The 25,457-nt window shown below is 47.6% G+C and overlaps 1 protein-coding gene across 2 annotated transcripts in view; it reads left to right on the top strand.

Annotated features, from left to right (window-relative positions):
• The window catches only part of LOC134945223 (multidrug resistance-associated protein 1-like), a 337,654-nt gene that overhangs the window by 161,861 nt on the left and 150,336 nt on the right, over window positions 1–25,457 (top strand). For both annotated transcript variants that reach the window (XM_063934380.1, XM_063934379.1), the window contains exon 12: window positions 19,401–19,493. In XM_063934380.1, coding sequence (XP_063790450.1) covers window positions 19,401–19,493 — 93 coding nt within the window. The remainder of the gene's footprint in view (window positions 1–19,400; window positions 19,494–25,457) is intronic.

The following is a 25,457-nucleotide window of genomic DNA, read 5'->3' on the forward strand; positions in this document are numbered from 1 at the left end:
AAAAATCCGGGGGAAAAAATGTCATGGGATCCCCCGTATTTTTAAAACCAGCACCGGGCTCTGCGCCTGGTGCTGGTGCAAAAAATACGGGGGACAAAAAGAGTAGGGGTCCCCCGTATTTTTTACACCAGCATCGGGCTCCACTAGCTGGACAGATAATGCCACAGCCGGGGGTCACTTTTATACAGCGCCCTGCGGCCGTGGCATTAAATATCCAACTAGTCACCCCTGGCCGGGGTACCCTGGGGGAGTGGGGACCCCTTCAATCAAGGGGTCCCCCCCCCAGCCACCCAAGGGCCAGGGGTGAAGCCCGAGGCTGTCCCCCCCCATCCAAGGGCTGCGGATGGGGGGGCTGATAGCCTTTGGAAAAATGAAAGAATATTGTTTTTTCCAGTAGTACTACAAGTCCCAGCAAGCCTCCCCCGCAAGCTGGTACTTGGAGAACCACAAGTACCAGCATGCGGGAGAAAAACGGGCCTGCTGGTACCTGTAGTTCCACTGGAAAAAAAATACCCAAATAAAAACAGGAGACACACACCGTGAAAGTAAAACTTTATTTCATACATTCCAGTGTGGGAGAGTTTTCTTGTGATGTTGCTCTTCGGTCAGGGTCTGAGTTGGGGCTCTGCTCAGTCACTGTTCTTCTTTGGATGGACTGTATACATTTGTCCTGTCTTCCACGTTTTTCAACCATTGTGTTTCCATTGTCTGCTTGAGAGGCATCATCACCGTTTTCTCATGTATTTTTTACTTTTGGAGCTCCTGGGTCTATGTACTGCTCCATACGCAGATTTCTTTTCTTTGGTGCTCTGTCCCATCTCTAGCTGGGCTGGACTGTTGTAGAAGATTTTATGCTGGTGGATCAGTTTAGCTATTATTGGTCCTTTGAGTCCAGGGTCTGCTTCCACTGGTATTTTGTCTGACTATGTTTCTGTGAAATGTTTGGTCGGTCAGATGCAAAGTTTCTGCTTCTCATTTTGTTGTGTTGCCACTCGGTGACTTGTTCTTGCTTGGTTACGTTCTTCCTGTATGTTGGTACGGTTTCCAGTACTGTAATTTCCCTGCGAACACTGTCTAAGTCTCTGGTGGTACGGATATGCAGGTTCTCAGCGCCTTCCCACCTGGTGGGTTTTTGCTTTGGGCTCTCCCCAGCGTCTGTGCTCCAGTGCCCCCTAGTGGATGAAGGAGAAAACAGGATTTTGGTACTTACCGATAAATCCATATCTCCGATTCCACAGGGGATACTGGATGCCCTCCTGGCGCTGCCCTACCTAGTTTGTTTTTGTTTAATGGACTGCATGTTGTTCTATGCAGTTTGTCAGAGTGCTAGGTTCTGTGTTCTGTGTCAGTCCATCACTGTTTTCTTATTGGTTCTTCCTTCTTGATGGTTTAATTTTCTTGCCTCTACTCCTCGTCTCCTCTCGGGCTCTGTTTATCTAAACTGGGCTTGGGAGGGGCATTTCTCTTGTATGGTTTTTTTTTTACATTTCTTTTCAGTACATTCTGTTTGTCATGTTTTGTTTTTTTAAACCTGTTCCCTGATTATAATCATGATCTAGTATTACAGATTAAAAATGTCTGAAATCAGTTTACGGAGCAGGTTTCTCTGCATTCCTATAGTTACGCTTTGTTACCATTTTACAGTCACTGGTGAGTTTACAGAATAGCGTAAACCTGGGCTATAGTTCATGAGAGTAATAATAAAATAGTAAGTAAATCTGTACATGTAATAAAACTGTAAAGGTTGTGTCTGTACCTAGAAATTTTTATTTTGTTTTGAGAAATATACTTTTAGGGACTGTGGGGGTAATTCCAAGTTGATCGCAGCAGGATTTTTGTTAGCAATTGGGCAAAACCATGTGCACTGCAGGGGAGGCAGATATAACATGTGCAGAGAGAGTTATATTTGGGTGGGGTGTGTTCAATCTGCAATCTAATTTGCAGTGTAAAAATAAAGCAGCCAGTATTTACCCTGCACAGAAATAAAATAACCCACCCAAATCTAACTCTTTCTGCACATGTAATATCTGCCTCCCCTGCAGTGCACATGGTTTTGCCCAATTGCTATCAAAAATCCTGCTGCAATCAACTTGGAATTACCCCCAGTGTATGAACTATTGAGAAATACATTATTTCTCTTACGTCCTAGAGGATGCTGGGGACTCCAAAAGGACCATGGGGTATAGACGGGATCCGCAGGAGCTTGGGCACACTAAAAAGACTTAAGACTGGGTGTGAACTGGCTCCTCCCTCTATGCCCCTCCTCCAGACCTCAGTTAGACTTTGTGCCCAGGAGTGACTGGGGGAGCTCTCCTGAGTTTCTCTAGGAAAAGACTTTTTGTTAGGTTTTTTATTTTCAGGGAGCCCTGCTGGCTACAGGCTCCCTGCAGTGTGGGAGTGAGGGGAGAGAAGCAGACCTACTTCTGTGAGTTTCAAGGCTGTGCTTCTCGGCTACTGGACACCATTAGCTCCAGAGGGTTCGATCACTTGGTGCGCCTAGCTGCTTGTTCCCGGAGCCACGCCGTCACCCCCTCACAGAAGCCAGAAGTCGGGTGAGTATGAGAAGAACAGAAGACTTCAGGACGGCAGAAGACTTCAGTGACTGAAGGTAAAGCACAGCGGTAACGCTGTGCGCCATGCTCCTACACACACATCACCAACGCTTGTCACTGGGTGCAGGGCGCCCTGGGGGGCATGTTACTGAGGTTACTGAGCCGGCAAAAGATCGTAGGTGCCGAGGCACTTTATTACAGACCCCCGCCGGGCATTTTTTGGATGTTTAAATTTGGCGGGCCAAAGCCCTGGGAAGGGGGCGGAGCTTCGGTCCGCGGCTCACTCGCGCGCCATTTTCTCCCTACACAGCACCGAGGGAGAGACGCTGCCGGGACCTCCACGTTTTCTGCAAGTATAGGGGGCATCTCCAGCGGGGAGCCGCTGTGGGGTACCAGTTGTGAATTATAAGGCAGCGCTGGGTACACTTAATCTTCTGTGTCCCAATACAGGCGCTGGGGTGTCAGCTGGCATACTCCCTCTGTCTCCTCTTCTGGGCTGAATTGTGGGCCTGTCACCTTGCTGGGACGGTTCTGGGTGTTGTGGGTGTCGGTACTGCGTGTCGACATGTCGGAACCTGAATGTTATTCACCAGAGGAGGTTATAGGAGGTGGGGATGCGGGGCTAGAGCTAGCACGGTCGACGCAGCCAACTCCTGATTTACTAGCACTCCTTACTACAATAAATTCCAGTGTAGCTTCTTTATCTAAGAGGTTAGATAAGTCTGAGTCACAGACCCAGGTGTGGAAGAAATCTATGGAGGAGGCTTTATCTCAGGTACAGACCCCATCCGGGTCCCATAAGAGGCCTTTTACTCAGGTGGGGGATACGGATACCGACACGGACTCTGATTCCGAGGTCGATTTCACTGAGGCAGTGTTACATCCACGTTTGGTTAAGAGTATTCAGTACATGATTGTGGCTATAAAGGATGTGTTGCAGATTTCTGATGAACCTGCGGTGCAGGAAACAAGGATTTGCTTATTCAAGGGGAAGAAACCGGAGGTAAAGTTTCCCCCCTCTCATGAAATGAATACTCTTTGTGAAAAGGCTTGGGAATCGCCGGATAAGAAATGGCAGATTCCCAAGAGGATTCTTATGGCGTATCCTTTTCCCTCTGATGACAGGGAAAAATGGGAGACATGTCCAACCGTTGATAAAGCTCTATCCCGTTTGTCTAAGAAGGTGGCGCTTCCGTCTCCTGACACGGCAGCTTTCATGGATCCGGCGGATCGCAAGTTGGAGACGTGTCTGAAGTCCATTTTCGCTAATACGGGTGCATTGCTCAGACCTGCTGTGGCGTCGGTATGGGTGAGTAGTGCTATTGCTAAATGGGCGGAGAATTTAGCTAGTGACATGGATACTCTTGATCAAGATAATGTCCTTATAACTCTTGGTTATATTAAGGACGCTGCAGATTACCTGAAGGACGCGGCAAGGGACGTCTGTCTCTTGGGATCAAGGACCAATGCCATGTTGATATCTGCCAGGAGGGCCTTGTGGATCCATCAATGGAATGCTGATGCCGACTCCAAGAGGTCTATGGAAGCTCTACCCTTTAAAGGTACGGTCTTGTTTGGGGACGGCCTGGCGGACCTAGTCTCGACCGCGACTGCGGGTAAGTCCTCTTTTCTTCCTTATGTTCCCACACAACAGAAGAAGGCACCACATCAGCAAATGCAGTCCTTTCGTCACAATAAATACAGGCGTGGAAAGGTTTCGTCTTTCCTCGCCTCAAAGGGTAGAGGACGGGGAAGAAAAATTCCTGCAACCTCAGGTGCACAGGACCAGAAGTCCTCCCCGGCTGCTACCAAGTCCACCGCATGACGCTGGGGCTTCCATGGGGGAGTCCGGACCGGTGGGGGGCCGTCTTCAGGTATTCAGCCAGGTCTGGATTCAATCAGACCTGGATCCTTGGGTGTTAGAAATAGTGTCTCAAGGATACAATCTGGAGTTTCAGGAGATGCCTCCTCACCGGTTCTTCATTTCGGCATTACCAGTGGTTCTTCCGGACAGGGAGGTGGTCCGGGCGGCCATTCAAAAATTGTGTCTATAGAGGGTCATTGTTCCCGTCCCTCCGTCCCAGCGGGGGGAGGGGTTCTACTCGAGCCTCTTTGTGGTACTGAAACCGGACGGTTCGGTCAGACCAATTCTAAATCTAAAATCCCTCAATCCATACTTGAAAGTCTACAGGTTCAAGATGGAATCCCTTCGAGCGGTGATTGCCAGCCGGGAGGGGGGGGGATTTTATGGCGTCAGTCGACATAAAGGATGCCTACTTACATGTGCCGATATATCCTCCGCATCAGGCTTTCCTCAGGTTCGCGATACAGGATTCTCATTACCAATTTCAGACGTTGCCGTTTGGGCTTTCCATGGCTCCGAGGATTTTCACCAAGGTCATGGCGGAAATGATGGTTCTTCTTCGCAAACAAGGGGTTTCAATTATCCCGTACTTGGACGATCTCCTGATAAAGGCGAGGTCCAAGGAACGATTGCTGACAAGTGTAGAGTTGTCTCTATCGGTTCTGTGACAACACGGATGGGTCCTCAATTTGCCGAAATCCCAGTTGATTCCGACCACTCGGCTTCCTTTTCTGGACATGATTCTGGACACGGAGTTACAGAAGGTATTCCTTCCTGAAGAAAAGGCTCTGGAATTGCAGACGATGGTCAGAGAACTTCTGAAGCCGACGAGTGTGTCGATCCATCATTGTACTCGGGTTCTGGGGAAGATGGTTGCGGCATACGAAGCCATTCCATACGGCAGATTTCACGCCCGCGTGTTACAGTGGGACTTGCTGAGCAAATGGTCCGGGTCTCACCTACACATTCACCGGAAGATAAGTCTATTTCCCAGAGCCAGAATTTCTCTCCTGTGGTGGCTACAAGCTCATCACCTCCTGGGGGGACGCAGATTCGGTATCCAGTATTGGGTACTTCTGACAACAGATGCAAGTCTCCGGGGCTGGAGCGCAGTCACCCAAGGAAGAAATTTCCAGGGAAAATGGTCGCTCCAGGAAGCCTGTCTCCACATAAATGTTCTAGAGTTAAGAGCCATTTACAACGGCCTGCTCCAAGCAAGAAGTCTTCTTCAGGGTCGACCGGTCCTGGTACAGTCAGACAACATCACAGCGGTGGCCCATATAAACCGGCAAGGCGGAACGAGGAGCAGAGCAGCAATGGCGGAGGCCACAAAGATACTTTTCTACCGGGGGTGGACAACTGGGAAGCGGATTTCCTCAGCAGACACGACCTCCATCCGGGAGAGTGGGCTCTGCATCAAGAGGTATTTGCAGAAGTGACAAGACGCTGGGGAATTCCGTTGATAGACATGATGGCGTCTCGGCTCAACAAGAAGCTCCCGAGGTATTGTTCCAGGTCAAGGGACCCACAAACCACGGCGGTGGACGCCCTGGTGTCTCCGTGGGTCTTCCAGTCGGTGTATGTGTTCCCTCCTCTTCCTCTCATTCCAAAGGTGCTGGGGATCATTCGTCGAGCAAGGGTTCAGGCGATTCTCGTCGTCCCAGACTGGCCAAGAAGGGCCTGGTATCCGGATCTTCAGGACTTATTGGTGGAAGATCCTTGGCCGCTTCCTCTAAGAGAGGATCTGTTGTTACAGGGTCCATGCGTGTTTCCGGACTTACAGCGGCTGCGTTTGACGGCATGGAGGTTGAGAGCCAGATCTTAGCCCGTAAGGGTATTCCCAGGGAGGTCATTCTAACTCTCATTAAGGCTAGGAAAGAGGTTACGGCGAAACACTATCACCGTATCTGGAGGAAATATGTTTCCTGGTGTGAGGTTAAAAAGGCTCCTGCGGAGGATTTTCACTTGGGTCGTTTTCTCCACTATTTACAGGCGGGTGTAGATGCAGGCCTGAAATTGGGTTCCATCAAAGTGCAAATTTCGGGTTTGTCTATTTTCTTTCAAAAAGAGTTAGCTGCCCTCCCAGAGGATCAGACTTTTGTAAAGGGTGTAATGCATATCAATCCACCGTTTGTACAGCCTGTAGCGCCATAGGACCTTGATGTCGTCTTGCGGTTCCTCGTGTCTTCCTGGTTTGAACCTTTGCGGACGGTTGAATTAAAATTTCTCACTTGGAAGGTAGTTATGCTTTTGGCGCTGGCATCTGCCAGGCGAGTATCGGAATTGGCAGCTTTATCTCATAAGAGTCCGTACTTGATTTTTCATGCGGATAGGGCGGAATTGAGGACTCGTCAACACTTTCTACCGAAGGTGGTTTCGTCATTTCACATTAACCAACCTATTGTGGTTCCGGTAGCTACGGAAGAAGTGGCGATTCCAAAATCTCTGGATGTTGTAAGAGCGTTAAAAGTTTACGTTTCTAGGACAGCTGTTACTAGGAAAACTGAAGCGTTGTTTGTTTTGTATGCGGCCAACAAGGTTGGTCATCCCGCGTCAAAACAGACTATTGCACGCTGGATTTGTAGTACGATCCAGCAAGCTCATTCTTCGGTGGGGTTGCCGGTGCCGAAGTCGGTTAAAGCCCATTCTACCAGAAAGGTGGGCTCATCTTGGGCGGCTGCCCGAGGGGTTTCGGCACTACAGCTTTGCCGAGCGGCTACTTGGTCGGGTTCGAACACTTTTGCTAAATTCTATAAGTTCGATACCCTGGCTGATGAGGACCTGGTGTTTGCTCAGTCGGTGCTGCAGAGTCGTCCGCACTCTCCCGCCCGTTCTGGAGCTTTGGTATAATCCCCATGGTCCTTTTGGAGTCCCCAGCATCCTCTAGGACGTAAGAGAAAATAGGATTTTGGTACTCACCGTTAAATCCTTTTCTCCTAGTCCGTAGAGGATGCTGGGCGCCCGTCCCAGTGCGGACTATTACTTGCATTATATATTTTCTTACTGGTTAAGTTAGTTTATACACGACTTGTGTATTGGTTTGTTGCAGTTGCTGGAGTTTTATGCATACTGTTATCTGGTTTGGCGTTATTCCGGTTGTACGGTATGTTTATGGTGTGGGCTGGTAATTTGGTAGCCCTTAGTTAAGACAAAAATCTTTCCTTGTAATGTCCGTCTCTCCTGGGCACAGTTCCTATAACTGAGGTCTGGAAGAGGGGCATAGAGGGAGGAGCCAGTTCACACCCAGTCTTAAGTCTTTTTAGTGTGCCCTAGCTCCTGCGGATCCCGTCTATACCCCATGGTCCTTTTGGAGTCTCCAGCATCCTCTACGGACTAGGAGAAAAGGATTTAACGGCGAGTACCAAAATCCTATTTTTTTTTCTTCATTTTTGTCTGTGAGGGCCACAGTCTCCTGTTGCATCCTAGTTGCATTGCATGTGATGAAGATGCATTTTCTGCCAAAAATATGCCCAATGCTAACAGAGTCTCACGGACCTGGCATGCCAGGAGCAGCTGTTTGGCGCGACTGCAGCAATGATGTATGGGGACACATGTATAGTAAATAATAAAAAAACAAAGGAGTTCTGGGACACATCCTAAAACAACTTCTTCATATATGCTATTCTTGTTTTTTTTTGTAACAGTAGATTCAGTAAAAGAAAAATACAGAAATACCGACACCAGAATCCTGAATGGCGGCATTATGCACAATCCTGATGGTGCTCGAGATCCCATCATCAAAATACTGACGCCTGGAGTCCCGAACGTTCTGTTAGCGGGACCCACTCGCGTCCTGCCGCGGAGGCAGGAGGTTAGGTTTAGGCTTTAGAAGCGTGGTTAAGGTGCAGGGACAGAAAGGGGATGGTTAGGTACCGGGGAGGGCGGGTTAGGCACTTGTAAGGTGAGGTTAGGGTTAGGCACCAAGTGGGGAGGGTTAGGTTTAGGCAGCGGGGAAGGGAAGGTTAGGGTTATCACCCACAAGGTAGGGTCGGGGTAGGGGGCAGGGGAGGGTTAGGGTACTTTCTGGGGGGCTGTCGGGATTTTGAAGGATGGGATGCCACTGTCGGTATTATGACCACCAGCATCCCGTCTATCTGTATATCATACCGAATCCCACAGAAGTATGTCTATGTCAAAGTTGAAGAAAATAACATTTAGAGTTTTGGGGGTAAATTTACTAAGTGTCTGTTTTGCAAAACCTCTGTTTTTTTTTATGATTTTCTCAGCGGTTTTGAAAACTTGTTTTATTTTAATTAAAAAAAGTAGTATTGCGCTATGTTTATTGAATAAATGTTTCCTTGTATACCACATCTTTTGTAAAAAACAAGAACAAAACAAGCTCAATAGAGCTGAGGCACCGAGCCATCTCTGGGACACTTTGTGGAGGGAAGAAGGGGGGCTCTACAGCCCCGCAGGCAGTGCTGCAAGTATGGCAGTACGGCGTATCTGTAAGAAAAACCCAGCAGGTACGCCGTACCGCCGGGCTGCCACCTTGCAGACACCGGGTCTTGGAGAGAGAGGAGAGCGCAGCACGTGCCTCTCCACTCCTGTCTGCGAGTCCCGAGACCGGCATTGGCGGGCGGCAGTATGCACTGGGTCGGTCCGCAAGCCAATCAGAGCTCGCGGTCCGGCAGCCAATCGGGAGCCACTGCTGCCAGACCGCGAGCCCTGATTGGCTCGCAGACTGGCGCCAGTTCAGCATACCGGACTGAGGGCATGAGAGGGACAGGAGGAGCACATGCTGCGCTCTGCTCTCCCCAGCAGAAGACAGTGCCAGCCCAAGGCAGCAGCAACAACAGTAAGTTGCACTGCTGGGGCATATCTGGCACTCTGGGGGCATGTGTATCTGGCACTGTGGGGGCATGTTATCTGGCACTGTGGGGGTATCTGTATCTGGCACTGTGGGGGCATGTGTATCTAGCACTGTGGGGGCATATCTGGCACTGTAGGGGCATGTGTAACTGGCACTGTAGGGGCATGTGTATCTGGCACTGTGGGGGCATGTGTATCTGTAGGGGCATATCTGGCACTCTGGGGCATATGTGTATCTGACACTGCGGGGGCATGTGTATCTGGCACTGCAGAGACATGTGTATCTGGCACTGTGGGGGCATATGTGTATCTGGCACAGTGGGGGCATATGTGTATCTGACACTCTGGGGCAATGTGTATCCGGCACTGTGGGGGCATATATGGCACTACTGGGGGCATTTGTGTATTTAGCACTGTGTGGCATTTGTGCATCTGGCACTGTAGGAGCATATCTGGCACTATGGGGGCATATGTGTATATGGCACTATTAGTGTCATAAGTGTATCTGGCCCCCCCATATGTGTATCATGCCCCCACATTGGCCATGCCCCATGTGGCATTTGGCCATGCCCCACGTGGCATTTGGCCACACCCATTTTTTTCCACGGCACACAGTACCTATAAGACATTTTTTCTACTTGCACCACTGCCCGCAGGGGACACATAAGGATCAATCCAGTTGTGGTGGGTTGCGTCCTGCGAGCACTTCTCATGAGGAGCTCGCTCTGCTAATTTCATTTACAATCCAATTCCAAACTCGCAACTGAAATTCTTTTTCTTTTTTCTTTTTGTTTGTGCATAGCCCCTGGGTAAGAATGAGGGACACAGTGCAGAAGACTTTAATTTGCTGAAAAATACTTGTTGCATATTGTGACACCCCATTGGGGCTGTCGCAAACTGTGGTGTGACTTTTATTCCCTTTACACTGCTAAATCAGCCCTGGCTGCATAATATTAAACAGATGGCAGTGAAAGAGTTAACTGTGCCCTGAGTGCTGCACCTGGCACTAAGACTTTGACCAGTCAGCAAGAGGCTTATGGCTCCCAGGGAGAGATCCGGCTTGTGCTGTGGCAGTTACAGCCGGGTGCTGGGACAGTTGGCAGTTGGATGGCAGCGATCTTAAGGTGGGTACACACTAGTAGATATATCTGCAGATCAACTGATCTGCAGATATATCTATGGACGGATCGGGCCGTGTGCTGTGCATACACACTGCCCGATCCGTCGGGGACTGACGCCAAGAACTGGGTGGGCGTGTACACACGCCCGCCCAGTTCATCTGTCAATCACCGCCGCCCGCCGCAGCATGTGTACGACCGCCCGTACACACACAGCGATGCACCAATATATCGGTAGATATATTGGCCGTCGGCTGTGCTGCGCAGCCGGCGCGATACGTCTGTGAACGACGGAGTTTACAGGCGTATCGGCCGTACACACTGGCCGACGGTCCTGCGATATATCGGCCGTTCAAGAGAACTGCAGATATATCGACCAGTGTGTACGGGCCTTTAGAGAGTTGTACTAACAGGAGGAGCTGAGAGACAAGGCCGGTGCTGCTGCTGTGATTCCTAGCTAGGGAGACAGAACAGAGATGCAGCTCTGGGAGGTGGCAGAACCTGCAGCTATTCCAGGATGGTGAGCCCTCCAGAGGTGACGGAGGCGGACCACCCTCCCAAAAAGGCGAGTGCAACTACAAAGCAGTGAGTAATCCTGACAGGATCAGTATAGCAACAAAGCACCTCATGTCACTTCACAGTTACAAAGCAGCACATATTAGTAGAGGCTGGCCCTAGAGAGTGCCCCCTGCTAATAAATATATTCCAAACCAGAGTTTTCGCTGTCCTGCACTAGTGACTGCATGGTAGAGAATTTACTGCTGAGGTAGTTATAGGTGTCTAGAACTGAGTTAGCAGTCTCATGCTTCTAATCTACAGCATCCGTGCTAAGCGAGAGAGTATTAAATTGATTCGTCAGTCAGAATAGGATACAGCATTTCCAGCTGATAGCCAGCTCTGAGTAATTGTTGACAGCAACGTAAACCAGGGAAACCCGCCTGTGGGTTAATCTTATTGCACAGGGCATGGCCAGCATTGAACGTTAGTGAGGGAAAGCAAGTGAAAGCATGACACCCTTCCTTCCCGTTCAGGGATTTATACACTTTCCTTCCCAGCTCAACACACATGTCAATTTCTCTGAGAATTATAAGGAAAAGCAGTCACGGCCCCGTTGGCAGTTTTGTACTTAATCACCACTTGACTAGGCACTTTCCCTTGGAGAAAGGTAGTAACTACACAGCAGCCGAGAGAGAGAGCATTCCCATTTTTCTTAATGACAGTTGCTCAATGCCCTATATCACTATTGGATACAGCCCAGGGGCGTAGCTATCTCAGTTGGGGCCCCAAAGCATAATTCCATGCATATCCCCGCACCCCGCATGGAGGGGCCCCCTATAGAGCACTCACCATTGTGGCTGCAGTGTGCTGCTGCACTGCCACCACATCTGCTCTCCTGGCTGGCCCGGCTCCGTCCACTGTCTAGTCACAGACGCTTGGTGGAGGCGTGCCCGTGGTCCGGGGATGTCGGACGTTCCTGGGGAGGCGGAGTCGGCCGGGTAAGCAGGTGTGGCTGCAGTACAGCAGCGCAGCACACTTCTTGTAATGTAAAAAGCTGCCAGCGCCGGGGCTCAGTAGCTGGGTGCAGGGGAAGGCTTGGGCCCCATAGCAGCCGCATCCCCTGCACCTATGGTAGCTACGCCCAACATACAGCCGGAATAAGGTACCCAACGTGCACCATCTTTAATAGACTCTGCTGAACTGTGTGGGTTGAATGTATTGGGGGTAGTTACGTTATAAGGTAAAAGTGACTAAGAGAGACTAATGTTCATTAACTTGTGTGGCAAAATAGTTATTGACTTGTTTGGATAAGTTTTATCGCTAGCTGATATTGAACTGCTACGGTATAAGAGCCCAGTTCAATTTTTCTGTAAATTGAAGTGTTTATAACCAAACATTCAGTTACACTCATTACTGCTACGGTAGAGCAATGGTTATTTCTCTAACGTCCTAGTGGATGCTGGGAACTCCGTAAGGACCATGGGGAACAGCGGGCTCCGAAGGAGGCTGGGCACTCTAGAAAGATTTATGACTACCTGGTGTGCACTGGCTCCTCCCACTATGACCCTCCTCCAAGCCTCAGTTAGATTTCGTGCCCGGCCGAGGTTGGATGCACACTAGGGGCTCTCCTGAGCCCTTAGAAAGAAAGTATAGATTTAGGTTTTTTATTTTCAGTGAGACCTGCTGGCAACAGGCTCACTGCAGCGAGGGACTAAGGGGAGAAGAAGCGAACTCGCCTGCTTGCAGCCGGATTGGGCTTCTTAGGCTACTGGACACCATTAGCTCCAGAGGGATCGACCGCAGGCCCAGTCCTTGGTGTTCGGTCCCGGAGCCGCGCCGCCGTCCCCCTTACAGAGCCAGAAGCAAGAAGAGGTCCGGAAAAACGGCGGCAGAAGACATCAGTCTTCACCAAGGTAGCGCACAGCACTGCAGCTGTGCGCCATTGCTCCTCATGCACACTTCACACTCCGGTCACTGAGGGTGCAGGGCGCTGGGGGGGGGCGCCCTGAGCTGCAATAAAAACACCTTGGCTGGCAAAAATACCACAATATATAGCCCCAGAGGCTATATATGTGGTAAATACCCCTGCCAGAATCCTGGAAAAAGCGGGAGAATAGGCCGCGGAAAAGGGGCGGAGCTATCTCCCTCAGACACACTGGCGCCATTTCTCCTTCACAGATCCGCTGGAAGGAAGCTCCCTGGCTCTCCCCTGCAGTCTACACTTCAGAACAGGGTAAAAACAGAGAGGGGGGGCACTAAATTTAGGCGCAATATATATATATATAATAAAAAAGCAGCTATAGGGGACATAACTCAGTTAGTCCCTGCATTATATAGCGCTCTGGTGTGTGCTGGCATACTCTCACTCTGTCCCCCCAAAGGGCTTTTGTGGGTCCTGTCCTCATTCGGAGCATTCCTTGTGTGTGTGCGGTGTGTCGGTACGGCTGTGTCGACATGTTTGATGGGGATAATGAGGTGGAGGCGGAGCTGATGCCTTTAGAAGGGATGTCACCCCCTGCGGGGCAGACACCTGAGTGGATGGGCTTATGGAAAGTAATGAGTGCACGTATAGACTCCTTATATAAGAAAATTGACGACATGCCTAATGTGGGACAGCCGACTTCTCAGCTCGTGTCTGCCCAGGCGTCGCATGGGTCGTCAGGGGCTCTGAAACGCCCGCTACCACAAGCAGACCCAGATGTTGACACTGATACTGACACCAGTGTCGACGACGATGAGTCTAACCTAATGCCTACTAAGGCCATTCACTGCATGATTGAGGCAATGAAAGAGGTGTTACACATTTCTGATATAAGTACAGGTACCACTAAAAAGGGTATTATGTTTGGAGAGAAAAAACTACCCGTAGTTTTTCCCCCATCAGATGAATTAAATGAAGTGTGTGAAGAAGCGTGGGCTTTCCCTGATAAAAAATTGGTAATTCCTAAGAAGGTACTAATGGCGTTCCCTTTCCCGCCAGAGGATAGGTCACGTTGGGAAACACCCCCTAGAGTGGATAAAGCGCTCACACGTTTGTCTAAAAAGGTGGCACTACCGTCTCCGGATACGGCCGCCCTCAAGGAACCTGCTGATAGAAAGCAGGAGGCGATCCTGAAGTCTGTGTATACACACACAGGCATTATACTCAGGCCAGCTATTGCGTCAGCTTGGATGTGCAGTGCTGCCGCTGCGTGGTCAGATAAACTGTCAGAAAATATTGACACGTTAGACAGAGACACGATCCTGTTAACCATAGACCATATAAAAGACTCAGTCTTATATATGAGAGATGCACAGAGGGAAATCTGCCGACTGGCATCTAAAGTAAGTGCATTGTCCATTTCTGCTAGGAGAGGCTTATGGACTCGCCAGTGGACAGGAGATGCAGATTCAAAAAAGCACATGGAAGTGTTACCATATAAGGGTGAGGAATTATTTGGGGATGGTCTCTCGGACCTAGTTTCCACAGCAACGTCTGGGAAGTCAGCATTTTTACCCCATGTCCCCTCACAGCCTAAGAAGGCGCCGTTTTATCAGGTTCAGTCCTTTCGGACCCAGAAAAACAGGCGTGGAAAAGGCGGGTCCTTTCTGTCCAGAGGCAGAGGTAGGGGAAAAAGGCTGCAACAAACAGCAGGTTCCCAGGAGCAAAAGTCCTCCCCCGCTTCTTCTTCCAAGTCCGCCGCATGACGGTGGGGCTCCCCAGGCGGAGCCAGGTACGGTGGGGGGCCGACTCAAGAAGTTCAGCAATCAGTGGGCTCGCTCACAGGTGGATCCCTGGATCCTTCAAATAGTATCTCAGGGGTACAAACTGGAATTCGAGGCGTCTCCACCCCACCGGTTCCTAAAATCTGCTTTGCCGAGTGCTCCCTCAGACAGGGAGGCGGTGCTAGCGGCAATTCACAAGCTGTATTCTCAGCAGGTGATAATCAAAGTACCCCTACTTCAACAAGGCCGGGGTTACTATTCCACACTATTTGTGGTACCGAAACCGGACGGTTCGGTGAGACCAATTTTAAATTTGAAATCCTTGAACACATACATAAAAAAATTCAAGTTCAAGATGGAATCGCTCAGGGCGGTTATTGCGAGCCTGGACGAGGGGGATTATATGGTATCCCTGGACATCAAGGATGCTTACTTGCATGTCCCCATTTACCATCCTCACCAGGAGTACCTCAGATTTGTGGTACAGGATTGCCATTACCAATTCCAGACGCTGCCGTTTGGACTGTCCACGGCACCGAGGGTATTTACCAAGGTTATGGCGGAAATGATGATACTCCTTCGAAAAAAGGGAGTTTTAATGATCCCGTACTTGGACGATCTCCTAATAAAAGCGAGGTCCAAGGAACAGTTGTTGGTGGGAGTAGCACTATCTCAGGAGGTGCTGCACCAGCACGGCTGGATTCTGAATATCCCAAAGTCACAGCTGGTTCCGACAACACGGCTACTGTTCCTGGGTATGATTCTGGATACAGTCCAGAAAAAAGTGTTTCTCCCGGAGGAGAAAGCCAGGGAGTTGTCATCTCTAGTCAGAGACCTCCTGAAACCAAAACAGGTATCAGTGCATCACTGCACGCGGGTCCTGGGAAAGATGGTGGCTTCTTACGAAGCAATTCCCTTCGGCAGGTTCCATGCCAGAATCTTTCAGTGGGACCTGTTGGACCAGTGGTCCGGATCGCATCTTCAGATGCATCGCTTGATAACCCTGTCTCCAAGAACCAGGGTGTCGTTTCTGTGGTGGCTGCAGAGTGCCCATCTTCTAGAGGGCCGCAGGTTCGGCATACAGGACTGGGTCCTGGTGACCACGGATGCCAGCCTTCGAGGCTGGGGGGCAGTCACACAGGGAAGAAACTTCCAAGGACTATGGTCGAATCAGGAGACTTCCCTTCACATAAATATTCTGGAACTAAGGGCCATCTACAATGCCCTAAGTCAAGCAAAATCCCTGCTCCTACACCAGCCGGTGCTGATCCAGTCAGACAACATCACGGCAGTCGCCCATGTAAATCGTCAGGGCGGCACAAGAAGCAGGATGGCGATGGCGGAAGCCACAAGAATCCTCCGATGGGCGGAGAATCATGTACTAGCACTGTCAGCAGTGTTCATTCCGGGAGTGGACAACTGGGAAGCAGACTTTCTCAGCAGACATGACCTCCACCCGGGAGAGTGGGGACTTCATCCAGAAGTCTTCCAGATGCTGGTAAACCGTTGGGAAAAACCACAGGTGGACATGATGGCGTCCCGCCTCAACAAAAAGTTAAAAAGATATTGCGCCAGGTCAAGGGACCCTCAGGCGATAGCTGTGGACGCTCTAGTGACACCGTGGGTGTACCAGTCGGTTTATGTGTTCCCTCCTCTGCCTCTCATACCAAAGGTATTGAGAATAATAAGAAAGCGAGGAGTAAACACCATTCTCGTGGTTCCGGATTGGCCAAGACGAGCGTGGTACCCGGAACTTCAAGAGATGCTCTCAGAGGACCCGTGGCCTCTACCGCTCAGACAGGACCTGCTACAACAGGGGCCCTGTCTGTTCCAAGACTTACCGCGGCTGCGTTTGACGGCATAGCGGTTGAACTCCGGATCCTAAAGGAAAAGGGTATTCCGGAAGAAGTCATTCCTACGCTTATTAAGGCCAGGAAAGATGTTACGGCACAGCATTATCACCGCATATGGCGGAAATATGTTGCATGGTGCGAGGCCGAAAAGGCCCCAACAGAAGAATTTCAACTAGGTCGATTTCTGCATTTCCTGCAAGCAGGAGTGAATATGGGCCTAAAATTAGGCTCCATAAAAGTACAGATCTCGGCTCTGTCGATTTTCTTTCAAAAAGAACTAGCTTCAGTACCTGAAGTTCAGACATTTGTGAAAGGAGTGCTGCATATTCAGCCCCCATTTGTGCCTCCTGTGGCACCTTGGGATCTCAACGTGATGTTGAGTTTCTTAAAATCACATTGGTTTGAGCCACTAAAAACCGTGGATCTGAAATATCTCACGTGGAAAGTGGTTATGTTATTGGCCCTGGCTTCAGCCAGGCGAGTATCAGAATTGGCGGCTTTATCATGTAAAAGCCCCTTATCTGATTTTCCATATGGATAGGGCAGAGTTGAGGACTCGTCCCCAGTTTCTCCCTAAGGTGGTGTCAGCGTTTCACCTGAACCAGCCGATTGTGGTGCCTGCAGCTACTAAGGATTTGGAGGACTCCAAGTTGCTAGACGTTGTCAGGGCCCTGAAAATATGTTTCCAGGACGGCTGGAGTCAGAAAATCTGACTCGCTGTTTATCCTGTATGCACCCAACAAGCTGGGTGCTCCTGCTTCTAAGCAGTCTATTGCTCGCTGGATTTGTAGTACAATTCAGCTTGCACATTCTGTGGCAGGCATGCCACAGCCAAAATCTGTAAATGCCCATTCCACAAGGAAGGTGGGCTCATCTTGGGCGGCTGCCCGAGGGGTCTCGGCTTTACAACTTTGCCGAGCAGCTACTTGGTCAGGGGCAAACACATTTGCAAAATTCTACAAATTTGATACCCTGGCTGAGGAGGACCTGGAGTTCTCTCATTCGGTGCTACAGAGTCATCCGCACTCTCCCGCCCGTTTGGGAGCTTTGGTATAATCCCCATGGTCCTTACGGAGTTCCCAGCATCCACTAGGACGTTAGAGAAAATAAGAATTTACTCACCGGTAATTCTATTTCTCGTAGTCCGTAGTGGATGCTGGGCGCCCATCCCAAATGCGGATTGTCTGCAATACTTGTAAATAGTTATTGTTAACTAAAGGGTTATTGTTGAGCCATCTGTTGAGAGGCTCAGTTGTTTTCATACTGTCAAACTGGATATAGTATCACGAGTTGTACGGTGTGATTGGTGTGGCTGGTAAGAGTCTTACCCGGGATTCTAAATCCTTCCTTATTATGTCTGCTCGTCCGGGCACGGTGTCCTAACTGAGGCTTGGAGGAGGGTCATAGTGGGAGGAGCCAGTGCACACCAGGTAGTCATAAATCTTTCTAGAGTGCCCAGCCTCCTTCGGAGCCCGCTGTTCCCCATGGTCCTTACGGAGTTCCCAGCATCCACTACGGACTACGAGAAATAGAATTACCGGTGAGTAAATTCTTATTTTAGTTTAACAAATTGTATTCAAGAAATTGCAGAAGGAACAACTCCTGAAATCATCTGTTCCAGTATAATAAAATACGTTTATTATTCACCGTTGTATACTTTATTGTCAAAGATTGCAATTTGACAATAAATTGTGGTAAAGAACAAGGAAACTTAACCTACATGTAAAAGAAAAGTATCTATTGCATCCCATCACTATAACACTTACCTGGGTATCACAATATCTTTTTTCAACTATTAGTGTAAAAAAACAAAAATAGCGATTTTACATAGTTTCAAAAACTCCATTCGTTTCCTTATGACCACTGACAGTCTTCTGTATGGTCCTGCTATCTCAGTTGTTAGTTCTTGGGGGTCTAGAATATTTTCTCCATTTTACACGCACTTCTTCCAGGTCACATTTTGTAGAGACAGTGCACAGCCTCACCACGGGTGATCTTCAGGTTGCCGACTGTCGGGATCCCGACGCACAGTATACCGGCGACGGAATCCCGACAGCCAGCATACCGACAGATTTTCTCCCTCGTGGGGGTCCACGACCCCCCTGGAGGGAAAATAAAAAGCGTGCCTGCAGCGTGGCGAGCGCAGTGAGCCCGCAAGGGGCTCATTTGCGCTCGCCACGCTGTGTCGATATGCCGGCGCTCGGGATCCCGGCGCCGGTATGCATACCATTCTACACCCCTCACCACAACGGGTGGAAATTGGCTAATTGGATCTCGCATTTCATGGGTGTGCGCATTCTTTCAATGTGTGCGAGGTTCATAAAGCAAACTCTCATTCACCTAATTAGAGTGACCCCATAAAAGGAGAGTCAGAGTTCTGGTAGCAGGCATAGAGGGGCCATAATGGATCCAAAGGGAGCAGCAGGGGGCAGAGTTGGGCAGGGACTGCTAGACACAAAGATAGAGAATTATATGATACGTTACTTGTAATCTGTTTAGTTCTTTGAGTCCGATTGGCAGAAAGAGCTATGGGACTGTTGTTTATTATTATTAGTTGTAGAAGTAGTAGTATCATTACTATTATTATTATAATTGTAACAACATTTATATCCTACACCAGTGGTTCCCAAACTGTTTGGAATCATGGCATCCTAGAGTATTAGAATTTTATTCACGGCACCCCTAGGCCAAAAAATTTTTAGCAAGAAATTTTGAAATAAATATTAAATAAAAAATTGTGTTTATATGTCATCTTTAGGTTCCATTATGTGGTGAGGGACATAATTTGCTTTTGTTTGTCCACATATTTTATGATTGGCAGCCACCAGCACTGGTTTTGCCTATTACACTGACCAGAAAAAACATTGATTGGTCCTGAACCACCAATCCAAGGCACCCCTGCAAGTGTTCTGAGGCACTCCAGGGTGCCTAGGCACACAGTTTGGGAACCACTGTCCTACACATTTTACTAATTACTGATTTTATGTTTACCCTGTAGACACTAGGAGTTGCTGTATTTGCCGGAGTTGGAATATTTGTTTTAAATATCCCCTTTATGATGGTATTTGCTGCAGTGATCAAGAAGCTTCAGGTAAAACTGTTCTTTACAGATTATACATTTTATTTTCTTCCACTTTGACTGGTTTTATTGTACTACATTTTGATACCCATGAACATTAGAGATATTACCAGGACAGTCCCCATTTTCTGCATCCAAAATCGATGTATCTTTTTTGAAAAGGGGTGTTATATTTCCATACTTTCCATATTTTGGTTGTGGCAGTTACGTATTTATTCTCGGTGCCTTCAGTCAACCAGAATATGTTTGGTAGGTCTTGCAAACAAATTGATAGAATATAACCCAGCACATCATATTATCCTCTACATTGGCAATTTTGTAATTTTAAAAAAGCATTGTGGATACTATATTGGGTATCATGGCAATGTCGGGCAGCCCATTGATTCTAATTGAATCAAACCTTAAAAGTCCAATTCCTTGCTTACAATTAATATTAAAAAAGAGAAAATGCAGAAGCACACTCTAAACACTAAGAACACTGGCAATAAGAACAATTATAATAAACTTTGCAGTTTAACATGGAGTAAAAGTGAGGTACTTAACATTATTTTTGGCAAAAAAAAATGGGCCCACCTACCACGACCAGGTGACCTCATCAGGTGGGTTCCTAACATTCTTAGGATCAAGTCTACAGCACGGAATCCCCTGGTCCAGCACATCCCAACCACCCAAGGCATCATACTAGTGAGAAGTAGCAATTTAAGTGTTAAAAGCTGTAATATTAATAGGAAATAGCAGTTCAGTACTAAAAGTGCTACAAAGGTGAGAAATAGTAATTAGGGTGTTAAAAAGTGTTACATTACTGAAAAGCACTTTAGTTATAAAAAAAAGTGTTAAAATAATGATGCCCCAAAGCAGCCAGGCCACTAGCTCCATGGGCCCTATACCTGTGGTTTTTTTAAAAAAAAATTGTATGTTTATAATTTTTGCAGTCTACATATTCGAATAGTATGTCCTGGATAATTTATATGATATGTCAGTATTAAGAATGGGATTGGGGCATGGGGCCCTGTGGGTTGGTATGGCCAGGCTGCTTTGAGCATCATTATTGCAATGTGTAATGTAAGACTTTAGTACCCGGAGGGTCCCGTTCTTTGGACTTGAACCTTAGGAATGTTACAGACCTGTGGGCCCATTTTTTGTCCACGTCAATTTTACTCCATTTGAAATTGCAGCGTTTATTATAATTGTTCGTTCTGATTGCCAGTGTTTTTATCGTTTACAGTATGCACCTGCATTAAAACGCTATGTTTAGAATTAGGGTGTGCAATTCAGCCCTACCCCCTCACATATATTACAATTAATATTATAGGTTTCCCTGTTTTATATATTGCATGGGTGCCAACACCACACTTCCAAACAGTTTTTATTTTTTTATTAAAGAGCAAATAAGTTAAATAATGTGTTGCTCTGCAGACTATTCTGGTGTAGGTTAAAATGTATCATTCTTTATTAATATTGTAATCACTTGCCTGGCATGGTCGCATCAGATGCGACCAGACAGATACACAGTGTTTGCAGCTGCAAGGAAGAGAAACTTGCATCTGCTGCTGCCCTCAGAGGGACCTTCCTGTACCCTCCCCCCAGTGTTTGCCGTGCTGTCGGTCATTACTGATCGGTCAGCACGGCAGGAGCACCCCACTATTGTCTGTAGCCGCTGGGGAACTGTAAATTAACACCTCCAAGCCCCGCCTGTGTACCTGACGGCTGTCCCGGCTATTAAAGCAAAAGTCGCAATGTTTCCGATTCATGGATAAACACCCCCCCCCCCCCCCCCCCCAATAATTTGTGAGTGGTTTTTGGGGAAAAAATTTGGCAGTTAAGTGGTTAGTATAACCCCATAATCACCAAGTTAAAGCGAGATATTAGAAACAGAGAAAAGATAAGTATAGATAAATATAAATAAAAAAGTGACTCAAATTTGTTTGCTGTATCATATCCCAAAAATAAATTGTGCAATACAGTATCATGTATATGTTATGATTATCTGTCACTATTTCACCAGCAATTGTTACACTTGTATAACTGTCATTGTATCACTGTGCTATCTGATTATATAACTCAATACTGTTTCTGTCTTTCTATTGATAATGTTATAATTAAGATTTTTTTCAATTGAAGAGCTCCTTCTTGTGAGTTTCTTAAGGAATCGCTTTATGAACTTTCCAAGCTTCAGATTGCCGTATTTATCACAATGATTACACTCAAAAGCAGGGGCATATCAAGAGAGGACAATGGCCCATGTGCAGGTTCCGTCAGGGGCCCCTCCTCTCTAGCCAGCAGCTAGCGCTGTCCCAGAGTCTACAGCGCATGTGCAGATCTCCGGGAAAGTGACGTGAAGGCCATTTTCACAGTGATTTTCCTACTGTGCATGCACACCGGGAAAAAGGCGCCGTGCCATTTTCTCAGTGATTTCTGCAGCGCTGCTGCTGTGCCGCGGGACTCCAGAGGGTAAGTATTACAAATAATGGGTGCAGTGTGTGCCCCTCTGGACCCCGGGGGCCCATGTGCACCGCACACACTGCACTTATTATAAACACGCCAGTGCTCAAAACCCTACTTTACAGAGGATGATTAAACATAAAATATTCTTATTACATCAGGATGTTGTAAAGTTTAATTACTAAATATCATTTCTGAATCTGTTCTGTAGTACAGGTTGAGTATCCCTTATCCAAAATGCTTGGGACCAGAGGTATTTTGGATAATCGGATTTTTCCGTATTTTGGAATAATTGCATACCATAATGAGATATCATGGTGATGGGACCTAAATCTAAGCACAGAATGCATTTATGTTTCATATACACCTTATACACACAGCCTGAAGGTAATTTTAGCCAATATTTTTTGTAACTTTGTGCATTAAACAAAGTGTGTCTACATTCACACAATTCATTTATGTTTCATATACACCTTATACACACAGCCTGAAGGTCATTTAATACAATATCTTTAATAACTTTGTGTATCAAACAAAGTTTGTGTACATTGAGCCATCAAAAAACAAAGTTTTCACTATCTCACTCTCACTCAAAAAAGTCCGTATTTCGGAATATTCCGTATTTCGGAATATTTGGATATGGGATACTCAACCTGTATTATGGTTGAGCCTCTGTCTATACCAACATTATATATGTGAAAAAATAGGACTGCATCAAGAACCTGGGCAGCATGTTGTGCATTAGTGCATGTACTGTAGATAGAATCATTTGTTCACCTGTGTTTTTTCTCATTAATGTTCTTCTGCTTTCTGGAAATGTATATTTATTTTTTAGCGCAATATGAAGACCAATTTTAAAATGATAAAAGGATGTTATTTGCCATCTGTTTCGGGAATGGCCTTTGTAGTCAGATAGTATCTTGTTTTTTCAATTTATACAAAATATTTAAGGAGTCTGCTAGCTGTAGTGAAAGTTCTCTTTTGCTTATGTATCTTTGAACTTGCTGTGTGTGTTTCAAGTGTAGTAGATCTCTAAGTGTTTTTAAAGGACCAAGTATACATTTATTAAATGGTCATTGATTAGAACAGAATGTAAAATTTAAATTTCTCTCCTTTTTCCTGAGATATTCCATCCAAATGAATCCGTGGTTCACCAATCAGCAGTACTAGCACGCTAATAACCTTGCTGGGCAGTACTCCCACCCCCTTCCTGAATCACTGCCATTTTGTTGTACTCTACATCACTCTAAATCAGTAGGAGTTGTTGGGTACATTGATTAGTCCATTGTGTGAGTAGCAAACTGAATGTGACAGTTACCAAATTATTTGGAAAATCTGAGTGGGTAAATATAAAAGCCTGTATTCTTTTCCAAATAATGGGCCTAATTCAGATCTGATCGCAGCAGCAAATTTGTCAGCAAATGGCCAAAACCATGTGCACTGCAGGCGGGCGGGGGGGCGCAGATATAATGTGCAAAGACAGTTAGATTTAGGTGGGTTATATACTGACTGCTTTATTTTTACACTGCAATTAATATTTCAGTCTGAACACACCCACCCAAATCTAACTCTCTCTGCACATGTTATATCTCCTCCCCCCTTCCCCTGCAGTGCACATGGTTTTGGCCATTTGCTGACAAATTTGCTGCTGCTATCAGATCTGAATTAGGCCCCATGCCTCTGTAATGTAGTGCCAATTAACTGCAGTGCTTTACTTTTTCTTGGAGGTCACAGCCCAGTGTTGTGTCTCCTGAGGTACTACTTGCAAGGCAGTAACTTTTTTTTTTTTACCTACAATATTACAGTAAGGTGCTGTGAGGTTGCTATGTTTCCCTTTTCTCTGACGTCCTAAGTGGATGCTGGGGACTCCGTCAGGACCATGGGGAATAGCGGCTCCGCAGGAGACAGGGCACAAAAGTAAAAGCTTTAGGATCAGGTGGTGTGCACTGGCTCCTCCCCCTATGACCCTCCTCCAAGCCTCAGTTAGGTTTTTGTGCCCGGCCGAGAAGGGTGCAATCTAGGTGGCTCTCCTAAAGAGCTGCTTAGAGTAAAAGTTTTGTTAGGTTTTTTATTTTCAGTGAGTCCTGCTGGCAACAGGCTCACTGCAACGAGGGACTTAGGGGAGAAGAAGTGAACTCACCTGCGTGCAGGATGGATTGGCTTCTTAGGCTACTGGACACTAGCTCCAGAGGGACGATCACAGGTACAGCCTGGATGGGTCACCGGAGCCGCGCCGCCGACCCCCTTGCAGATGCTGAAGAGAGAAGAGGTCCAGAAATCGGCGGCTGAAGACTTCTCAGTCTTCATGAGGTAGCGCACAGCACTGCAGCTGTGCGCCATTGCCCTCAGCACACTTCACACCAACGGTCACTGAGGGTGCAGGGCGCTGGGGGGGGCGCCCTGGGCAGCAATGAAAGTACCTATACTGGCTAAAAATACATCACATATAGCCTCTGGGGCTATATGGATGTATTTAACCCCTGCCAGGTTGTCAGAAAAACGGGAGAAGAAGCCCGCCGAAAAGGGGGCGGGGCCTATTCTCCTCAGCACACAGCGCCATTTTCCCTCACAGAACTGCTGGTGGGAAGGCTCCCAGGCTCTCCCCTGCACTGCACTACAGAAACAGGGTTAAAACAGAGAGGGGGGGCACTTATTTGGCGATATGCTTATATATTAAGATGCTATAAGGGAAAACACTTATATAAAGGTTGTCCCTGTATAATTATAGCGTTTTGGTGTGTGCTGGCAAACTCTCCCTCTGTCTCCCCAAAGGGCTAGTGGGGTCCTGTCCTCTATCAGAGCATTCCCTGTGTGTGTGCTGTGTGTCGGTACGTGTGTGTCGACATGTATGAGGACGATGTTGGTGAGGAGGCGGAGCAATTGCCTGTAATGGTGATGTCACTCTCTAGGGAGTCGACACCGGAATGGATGGCGTATTTAGGGAATTACGTGATAATGTCAACACGCTGCAAGGTCGGTTGACGACATGAGACGGCCGGCAAACAAATTAGTACCTGTCCAGGCGTCTCAAACACCGTCAGGGGCTTTAAAACGCCCATTTACCTCAGTCGGTCGACACAGACACAGACACGGACACTGACTCCAGTGTCGACGGTGAAGAAACAAACGTATTTTCCTTTAGGGCCACACGTTACATGTTAAGGGCAAAGAAGGAAGTGTTACATATTTCTGATACTACAAGTACCACAAAAAAGGGTATTATGTGGGGTGTGAAAAAACTACCTGTAGTTTTTCCTGAATCCGATAAATTAAATGAAGTGTGTGATGATGCGTGGGTTTCCCCCGATAGAAAATTATTGGCGGTATACCCTTTCCCGCCAGAAGTTAGGGCGCGTTGGGAAACACCCCTTAGGGTGGATAAGACGCTCACACGCTTATCAAGTGGCGTTACCGTCTCCAGATACGGCCGCCCTCAAGGAGCCAACTGATAGGAGGCTGGAAAATATCCTAAAAAGTATATACACACATACTGGTGTTATACTGCGACCAGCGATCGCCTCAGCCTGGATGTGC

This window comes from Pseudophryne corroboree, chromosome 7, assembly GCF_028390025.1.
Source record: "Pseudophryne corroboree isolate aPseCor3 chromosome 7, aPseCor3.hap2, whole genome shotgun sequence".
Taxonomy (NCBI): domain Eukaryota; kingdom Metazoa; phylum Chordata; class Amphibia; order Anura; family Myobatrachidae; genus Pseudophryne; species Pseudophryne corroboree.